Source organism: Catharus ustulatus, chromosome 4, assembly GCF_009819885.2.
Source record: "Catharus ustulatus isolate bCatUst1 chromosome 4, bCatUst1.pri.v2, whole genome shotgun sequence".
Taxonomy (NCBI): Eukaryota; Metazoa; Chordata; class Aves; order Passeriformes; family Turdidae; genus Catharus; species Catharus ustulatus.
The window spans coordinates 31,651,442-31,661,120 of record NC_046224.1 but is presented as its reverse complement, the minus strand read 5'-3'; the positions used below and the strand labels follow the sequence as shown (position 1 = coordinate 31,661,120).

At 39.4% G+C, this 9,679-nt stretch overlaps 1 protein-coding gene across 2 annotated transcripts in view; it reads left to right on the top strand.

The window, feature by feature from the left end:
• The first annotated feature begins 816 nt into the window (after positions 1 to 816).
• BMT2 (base methyltransferase of 25S rRNA 2 homolog) overlaps positions 817 to 9,679 on the top strand; it is a 35,503-nt gene continuing 26,640 nt past the window's right edge. The window contains exon 1 of one of the 2 annotated variants that reach the window (XM_033058073.1): positions 817 to 1,007. In XM_033058073.1, the coding sequence (XP_032913964.1) occupies positions 857 to 1,007 (151 nt within the window). In that variant the 5' untranslated portion in view covers positions 817 to 856. Of the gene's footprint in view, positions 1,008 to 9,323; positions 9,413 to 9,679 lie in introns of those variants that run through there. The other variant, XM_033058074.1, reaches the window with a different exon arrangement.

Here is a 9,679-nt window from a genome sequence, read left to right as displayed (position 1 = left end):
CAACCCTACCCAGTGTCAGATTTGTCACAGATTTAATTGTAGCAATCACCCCCACAGTGTTTTTTTACATCTCCAGAGAAGACAATTAGCGGCATCTGGCCATGCCAAACAAGCAGCTTTATGGCATATTTCCCTGCCATGATATCGTAAGGAATGGTTTTGTCTATCCCATTTCCAACAGTAACTGAGAGAACTGAAGTACTCTGGATTTGGGGAAAGGCTGAGGTCGGGCACAGGGAGGTGCAGACCAAGTGCCCGCTGGAGGGGCAGTTTTGCTGGCTGCAGGTGTTGCTCCTGCTCCGGCAGTGCGTTTCCACCCAAATAAATGCCTGAAAGCTCTGGCTTTGCACCCAAGTAAGTGTGAGAAAGAGCACAATCCCTTCCACACCACGGACACCACACCGCCCAGGTTCGCTCGAGTGCGTTCTGAATTCAGGTTTTCCACAAGGTGGTTTGCACGTGAATGGGTTTAGGCCCGCTCCGTCACAGGGGCTCCCGGCCGGCTCTCCCGCCGGGTCTCTGGGGAAGGCCGCGAGCTGCGGTAACGCGCACAAGCTACAGGGGAAGTCGCGCTGCCCCGGACACTCGGTGTGTTTTCCGCCTCACTGTTTCGCTGAGCACCGCGGAGGGGCCCGCTCCAGACGAGCGGCACGGGAAGTTTAGTGGGCAATAACGCGTCCCACAGCCCGGGCCGCTGCCAGCGCGGGGCCGCACGGAGGCGGGGGCGGGAACGCGGACTCCATGTCCCGGCTGCCCGCGCGGCGGGGGCGGTGCGCGCATGCGCGCCCGGCTCAGCCCCGGCACGGCGCGCGCCTCCCCCTGGGCCGGGCGGTGCGCGGCGAGCAGCGGGAACACCATGGAGGCCGCTCCGCAGCCCCGGCCCCGGCCCGGCGGGGCCGCCGCCGCCCCGCCGCCACCCCCGGAGCAGGAGCGGAAGCTGGAGCAGGAGAAGCTGTCGGGGGTGGTGAAGAGCGTCCACCGGCGGCTGCGCAAGAAGTACCGGGAAGGTAACGCGGGGGAGGGGGCCGGCCCGGCCCGGCCCGGCCGCAGCGGATCGGGGTGTCCCCCGCGGGCGGGGGGCGGCGGGCCCGAACCGGTGTCGGGGGAGGGCGGCCGGGAGCAGCTCCGCGCTCGCTTCCTGCTCCTCCCCGGGAGACCGGGGTCGCCGCCGGCTGCCCGCAGCCCCGCCGACGGCACCCGGTTGGGTCTGCCGGGGCTGTGCCGCTCTCCTGGAACTGTTGGCAGCGAAGCCCCCTTCCTGGGAGAAGAGCGAGCTTCCCGGCCCTATAGCAGTGTTTTGCTAACTGCAAGCGTGAGGACGTTAGATGATGAATGCCAAAAGGGATTGAATGGTGATCTGGAAAGGCACAGGTCTTTGTGAATTATTTGTGCCTCTTGTCTTTCAGTCGTAGTGCAGTAGTTCAGGCAGGAGGGGTTGGGTTAAAGCTGTTGTAATTACTCGTAGTCTTTGAAAAATCTACTTTTTCATCAGTATTAATGCCCTTATGCAAGGTTTTTATGGGTGGTATTGAAATGCTTTAAAACCTTCCTGAAATGCTAGGACAGATTACAGAAAATTCATCTATCCATTCTTTTAGTGAGCCCAGAGCTCACCTCCAGAAGAGCACACATGAAATGAGAGCTCTTCCTCTTGTAGGTACAAGTTCTTGCCTCTCCTCTGTATTTGCATATGACACTTCTGTTAAAGGAACAAGGTCGTATTGCCTTCTGGACTCCCAAAATCTCCCGAGCCAGTTCATGGGATTTGAGCACAAATACCGACCTATCTAGGTACTGATCAAAAGTCGTTATTTAATTCGGCCTTAGTGATGCAAAACTTAAGCGGGGGGATCTCCTTTCTCCACTCAAGTGTTGGGAGAATTAACGAGTATATTTAAACATTCAAATCCTGGCAAAGGAGTCCAGCTTTTAGCAGTACATATTTCTGTGTTATTTTAGAGTGCCTGAAAGATTAAGACAGACAAGGATTGGCTTTGTTAGCTTTTTTTTTAAAGTGAGTTATCTCTAGCAACTGATCTTTTTTTTAGATGAGAGCCTAAATAAGGAGGAAGTTTTTGTAAGCCTTCTTCTTAGCAAAAAGCAAGTTTGTGCTCAAGGGTAAGTTGTGTGTAGCTGGTTAAGTGAAAGAGCCAACAGTATTTTCATTTGCTTCCTTTGACTTGTAAATCATGTGTTAGTGAAAATTTTACAATGATTTTTCTAGTCAGTGGCAACATGATATGTCATTTCATTGAGAGAGTTAAAACCAAATAATTCATCACATCTGTGCAGCAGGAAGAGCTCTACCCATTACCTACTCATCCAACAGTAGGTGGTCCTTACAAGTTGCTAGTTCTTAGTAGCCAGTAGTACTTCCTATGTTAGGCTCTTTCAGCTTACAAATTTTAGTTTTGGAGTCTTTTCTACCTACATCTGCCTTTGCTTCTAGAGGCTGACTTGAGAATCTCCTTCTTAAATCTCTTTAATGTTCTTCTGAATTTGTAATACCAGGACATGCTTGGTCTTTTCTTGGATTTTTTTTTTTCTAATACTTGGTAATACTGTCTGGCAAGTACGTTACCCTGACACAATGAAAGTTGACAGTTTGTTAAATAGAACTAAAAAAATCAATAAATCATCTGTAATTTCACTGTACAATTTGAATTATGGCTTGAGTATGGAAAAGCAAAGAGCAAAATCCCTTCATCCTTCCTTATGTGTTTACAGCTTTTTACACAGGGAAAGCAAAGCCTCTTGACTCCACGATTCAGTGCTCTCACCTCCATAAGAAGCAGAAATATTATTCTGTATTAGTCCACAATCTTATATTGTCTTTTTCTCTTTTCTTTTTCTACTCTGCCTCCTCTCATGTTTTACTGGAGTTCTGTGAAGCTAGTTTCCATTTTGTCTAAATAAGCAAACACTGCTAGAATTGCTGTTGCATGGACTTCAGTTCTTTGTCTTTAGAAACCAAAGTAGAATCCCATATGAATTTTGTTAGTAGATGAAAAATCACGTTCATTATCCTGAAAGCTATATGATTATTTTGCACAGGATAGATAAGTCTAAGAAAGCCCTTAGTATTATAATATGATCCTGAGTTACTGTCTTCTGTTAGAAATGTTGAAAGGAAATAGATGCATCTTTGAGACACTGAGATGTGTGTTGATAGATTTTATTTGGATTCAATTTCAGTAAGCTGATTTCTTTGCTAATTCATTTGCCTTGCTGACATTAGCAAGGTTTGTGTTTTAATGGGCAATTGTAACAGGCAAGCCAGTATATTATCTGAGTTGCTTATAACTGCAGCAGTGTTATAATTTTGTTTCACTTTCTGCCATGGTTCCCCTCTTTTTTGAAGATGAGCCAGTAAAAAAGTGACAATATGCTCTAAAATTGCAAGCCAATGTGTTTTTGAAGAAGTTGCATACTTGTCAGTAGTGCAAGAGCATTATTTCTTTACTAGAGAAACATCACAGCAATTTTTTTGCAGTTACTAGGGAATTATTAGAAAAAAGTTTTAGTCATCATGTCATTTTGATTTTTTCTTCTTGATGAAAAACTGTAATTCTGGAGATTAATCAAAGTTGAACCTTGTCTTATTTGTTAATTTCTGCACTTACTGAATTGCTTATACTTGTAAGTATGGTGAATGGACCTTATATGTAGTTCTGCACTGTACCTCATGTCATATCATAGCCCCATGCCCGTCATGACAAGCGTTTACCATCTAAATGATGCAGCTGAAATGCTTTTGAGTTTGAACTGAAGTGCATTTTTTTGTTTTCTTCAACCATTTTAGGTTTTTTGCTGTGTGGATATTGTTTGGATATTACCAGTATGACTTATAGTAAGAATATTTACTTTTATTTCTCATTTTTAATCTCTTTTTTATCCTTCTTTATTTACTTCTCTTACCCTCTCTGTTAATAAGAAAATAAAGGGATGCTTGTCATCATAAATGCCATGGCAGATTTGGTACTTGTAAGCTGCTTTTTTTTTTTCCTATTGTGGGTCCTGCAGTATTCTATGTAATATGTTGAAATTGTTTAATGAAGTTCAGCAAATGAGTGTAGATTTTAAATTAAAGTGGTTGGTTCTTGTTCACACTGAGTGAATGTGTCAACTGAATCAGCTAACCATGAAGAAGTTGTTTCAGGCTACTTTTAAGTAGTGATAGAGTACCCATTTAGGGGTTCCTAAAAATAAACATCATTCCTAAGGTTAGCCTATAAACTTTCTCATCATATAGAAAACTTTAAGTGAGAATACCTCAGATATGTAGCATGTTCACTTAGGAGTGTCTCTCATTACTATAAGGCTCATGGGGTTTTGGGTTTTTTGGTTTTATTCCTGCTTCCTGTTCAAATGGAGTTGTTTAATCTTAATTATTTTGCACACCACCACCAGTAAAATCCAAAACTGGAACTGCTGTCAAGTACTGAGTTATTCACTTATCAGAAATTTCAGGGTGGTTCTGAATGCTTTACACAAGCACTTAGAAAGTCCAGAAATTCAGGTTTTTCATGATGCTTGAATTTCTGTTACTACATGGAGATGGGGAAAAAACAATGTTTGATTTAGCCGCTTCCTGTTCATTCTTCAGCTTGGTACCACAGGTGACCCCAAGTTTTACCCAGCTTTCCTCTGTGCATCTTTTGGGCACTTGCAGCCATGGGCTGGAGCACGGTTTGCATATAGGCATGAATGTTTCAAATATTGCATGTAGGCTGATGTGTGTCAAGCCTGACAGACAGACCTGTAAAAGCAGATTTAGTGGTTCCCAAGGAACTACACAAGATCTATTGAACATCTGCTGTGTGATGTATGTTTGTTTGCTTCCAATTGCTTGTAGTAACCAAATAGGTTTAATTTTTACTGGGATAAAAATCCCTTCTGATACAGAGGCATCCTGTTTTTCTCAGTTGTTTATTGCCTTTGTAATCATGCAGAGCTGTATTTATCAAGTAAACATTTTCTCTGTAGCATGACCCTCAGTTATAGATGGTTTTGTGTATAGTCTGAAAGATTATTTACATGACTTACTTTTTCCTTAAAATCCTGTTATAAGTAGAAGTGGAAAAATTGCTGAGGTATTTGCAAAGGTATTTTATGAAATGTTTTCCAGGACCCTGCCTGATGATAACAAGTAACCCAAGTAAACATTTAGACAGAAGGATTGTTCTGAATTCAGTTGTTTCATGGTCTCTTAATCTCCTGTTTTTAATGAAAAACCATGAGAGCTTAGTTCTTCCTGATGTGAAACAGGAAACATTTTGAAATGGTGTCATTTTTCACAGGACAGGAAAAACTTTGTCACTGAACTCTACATGATAAGTTAACATTTGTTACTTCTTTTTGTTAAATATAACTGGTTTACAGTAGAAATATACTTAAGTTTTCAAGATACTAATTTGTATTTTACCACTTGCATTAATTTCTTGGAAGAGGAAGACATTTTATAATACTAACTGTTGAATTTTCCAGTAATAGAAACTAAATTTTGTTTAATTAAAATGAACATTAATGCTAGTTTGACATGAGCTTTAAGGTATAATTGCCCTTACAGTTTGCACACCACAGTTTTGCAACAAGGCTTTCATCAGAAATCACATAAGATTTACATTTGGGGGGATTTAATTGCTGCTATCATTTAGTTAGCATGTAAATTGGAAAACATACTGGCTACTGCTTGGGCTTGCACTCACTGAACAAACAGGTCTATGTCACTTTCCCTGCTCCTTTGTTGCCCTGGCAGGGAAGATGGTGTTCCTGTTACAGGGTCAGCATAATAAAATCCATGCATTAGCTATTTCTTAAGTGTTACTCCTGCATTTGCAAAAATTACAAAAATCAGTATTTCTGTTGACATATTCATCTCTGTATTGGTTAGGGTACAGCACATAGTCCATCCCAGAAAGTCAGTTTTGGGAAAGAGGAGAGGAATGAAGTTTCCAGCAGAGTAGATCCAACACCTGGGGGCAGTAATTGCTTAAACTGTCACATACATGCTGTTTGTGTGACAGCCATCAGAGATTTACAGTAGATCAGAGACACAAATTATTCTTCAGAGTGATCTAAGCTGACCCCCAGTAGATGCTGAAATATCAGTCAGTTGGGCCCTCAGAGTCTGTTTCATGTAAACAGATGGATAGGAAGTTTACCTGAGAAGTCAGATGTAGAAATTCACGTTTGGTGAAATGAATCCTTTCCGTGTAAGTTGAAGGGAGAAACATTGATACTGAGACAACAAAAATTACATTCCTTGCACTTGATTTTTAAAAAAATATTTTATTCTGAAGTAGTTGAGGTAACTCCTGAGAAATGTGAAGCAAATACTAGTCAGACATGACAAATAAAATATTAACTGATTGCTTGAACTTTGTCCAAGTTGAAGTTCATGTTCTGTATATGGACACATAAAATTGGAAAACAGAGAAGCCAAAAATACCTAATGTTGTTTGCAAGGTATGCTGAATATGCTTTTAGTAAGACAGATGTTCAGTACGTTTATCTTGTATACAATGAAAATTATGAATGTCATAAATTTGCTGATATTTCTCATGTAATTAATTTTTCTTATCATTGCCACAGCACCCATGTATTAGTAGTACAGCTAAATTTCAACTGACAATGTTAATGGGGAAGTTTTGTCAGATATTCATAGGCATTTGATTTCAGCTTTAGCCTAGTGAACAGTGTAGGACTACTTTTCTCATTTACTGTTTAACATGTTATAGAAGCTAATATACTGTTCCCAGCAAGTGAGAGATCATCTTAGGAGACTGAAAATGAGATGAATTATTTTCATTCTGCAGTACATTGCCATCAACAAACAAAAACCCTCAAAAGTCTTGCTAGGCATTGCTATGGCCAGCAGCTGGTCATCTGCAGTTATCCAGCATTGTCATGGACACTTGTTAATTGTGGGGTTAGGTTTTCTATTTACAATGAGCAATATTTATTAATTTTTATTAAGGTAGTGTTAATACTGTGCAGATATTAACATGTCAGTTTTGATTTTGCCTTTTGTTGTTAGTCAATATATTGAGGTTATTTTCTCTTCTACCAGAGCCATCAAAGTTCTGGTAGAGGAGAAAGTAAGAAGGTTGTTAAATTAAGGTATTGAAAAGGGAGTGAATTGAATCTGTTTTTCTACATTACTAAGTTATACCAGTATGTAGAAAACTTCAAACCCTCAAACACTTGAGGGTGAGTTTTGGTGGGTTGGGGCATTTTTGGCGGTTTGGGGGGGGTTGGTTTTTTATTGTTGTTTTTTGTGTGTTTTTATTGTGGTTTTTTCAATTAGAGCTACCTTGAATTGAGAAAATTTTACTTTCCCAGAAGTCAATAATGGCAGCTCTAATTACCATTTTTCTAGAGGTTTTGTTTGTTTTTATTTTGGTGGTTGGGTTTTGTTTAGATTTTTTGGTTTTTTTCTTCTTTTTAAAATTAGTATTATTATTATTAGTAGTAGTAGTATTTTATTTCTATTTTTTGGAGGAAGCTGTTACTTACATGATCTGAAGATGCATTACATGTACCTGAAGACTTAAATGCGCAGTGTGAGTTGTGTTTTCTTAAAATACCAATTGATATGATTTGTTCTGTCAGAAGTTGAAGAAAAACTGCCTAATTAATTTTTTTTGTTTATTTTATAAGCATTCCTGAGCATACTTAAATGGCAGTTCAATTTAACACTCTACAAATAAATGCCTTTTTAAAATAAAATAATTTTTTTTTTAAATGGGATGGAAGAAAGATGGATTTTTTTTTTCTTAATAACAGACTAGCTGGAAGAATTATGGTGTAGGTTTGTCTCATCAAGAATGACAAACCTGATATTCTCAGGCTGTTCTGGGAACCTCTGATAAGAACTTGTAAAATAAATGCAGAGCAAGAGGAGTTCTTACTAATTTTGTATGATTCTTCTCTATAAAAAATGTTTTTTGTTGTTGAATGTTACAGCTAACATTTGGTCCCTATTACTGTTACCCACAATTAAAATTATCTTGTAATTAGGATCATTTAAAAATAACTTCTACGTGCCTGACCTGTTCTCTCTGTGACAGTATTCAGCAACTGCTGATTAGTCTGTGGTTGAGTTCAGGGTTATGACTTGGCTATTCTGTGGGCCATATTAATGTGGGTGGAAATTACTTAGGATTCATCTGTTCTAGGTGATAGTATTGGATTTTTGTTACTGTAAAATCTGTGTTACAAACAACAACTCAATCAGTCATTTGTTCAGTGACAGAATTCTAGGAAGCAGTGGGCTTTGACCTTTTTTGTTTTTAAAGGAATAGTTAATCTTCAAGGTGAAAAGTAGGTTTTTATTTTCTAGGTAATTCTGAATAAAATAGAACAAGCATTAATTAATTTTAAAACGGTATGAGTATAGTGGTTTGAGAGGTGTGTGAAACTCCTATTATGAGCTAGTTTTGCTGGTCACACTTTTCAGCTGGACAGTGGCATATCTGGCTCCTTGATGGAGATCTTAGGCCTATGAAGATTTCCAAAGGTTCAACACTCAAGAGGTTTTAAATTACTTAAAAGGTAATCTATAATTGTATTGTAGAAGTGTTTAGTGCCTTCAACTTTATGTTATGGTATGGTCATGAGTATGGTAAGTTTAATACACAAAATCAAATATTAACTTTAAGATGTGATCAAAGATCCAAGACTTTCCTTTCTATTCTATTTGATTAACCTACCACAAGCTGCTATTTAATTTTCAGTGTTACTGATTGCTTAATACAAGACTTTATGTATCTTATTTCTCAAGTAACTACTAGTTTTGTCATGAAATCTTCCTGCCTGTTTTGCTGCCTGTCTGCTATATAAGTAAAAATGTGAAGTATTACATAGTGATTCATGTCATTATGGAAATACACCATGAGATCAATTTAAACAAGAATACTGAACTTAGAGTGAAGCATGGATATGAGACAAAGGAAAATATAATGATTTCATTATATTTGTTTAAATCACTACTGGGAATTGCTGACTTTTGCTGTTATGTATTTTTTCTTTTTGTTTTTTGCCACTATAATTGTGAATTGTATCCACTTTTTATGTGTACAGAAAACCCGGGCTCATGCGAACATGAAACAACTTGTCACTGCTGTTACCTGCTTGCTAGGAGTGTAACCTGACAACAAGTTTGAGCCTTGTCCAGACCCAGTGGGTGCTTGTAGCCACTGCTGCTTGAGCACTAGCCAACATGTTTGGGCTTGCTCAGACTTGTACCCCAGCACAGTAGGCATGACATGGCCCCACCAGAGAGTGCCTATAAAAGGGGCAGGACGGATGTGTTGGCAGAGTGCAGACTCCCCACGTCCCCAGCACTGGCTTGCCTGTTCCTTATCAACGAACTAATAAATTGCCTTATTGATTGACCTACCTGATCTTGGTGAGTAATTTATAACAAAAATGTATAGATTAATAAATAAACGTTTAGCTCTAGAGTACAGAGTTAATGCCATATTTGCACCTGGATTATAATGTATTGCTTAAAAATTAGCACCCAGTGGATTATAATATACTGATTGAAAAAAATTAATACATCACTTTTCTGTGTTCTGGATATCAGTTTGAAATTGAGTGCTACAAGACTTCTTGTAGTCACTGTCTCAAGAGGAACTGTTTGCATTTTCAACTCAGTAATGGAGTATGATTC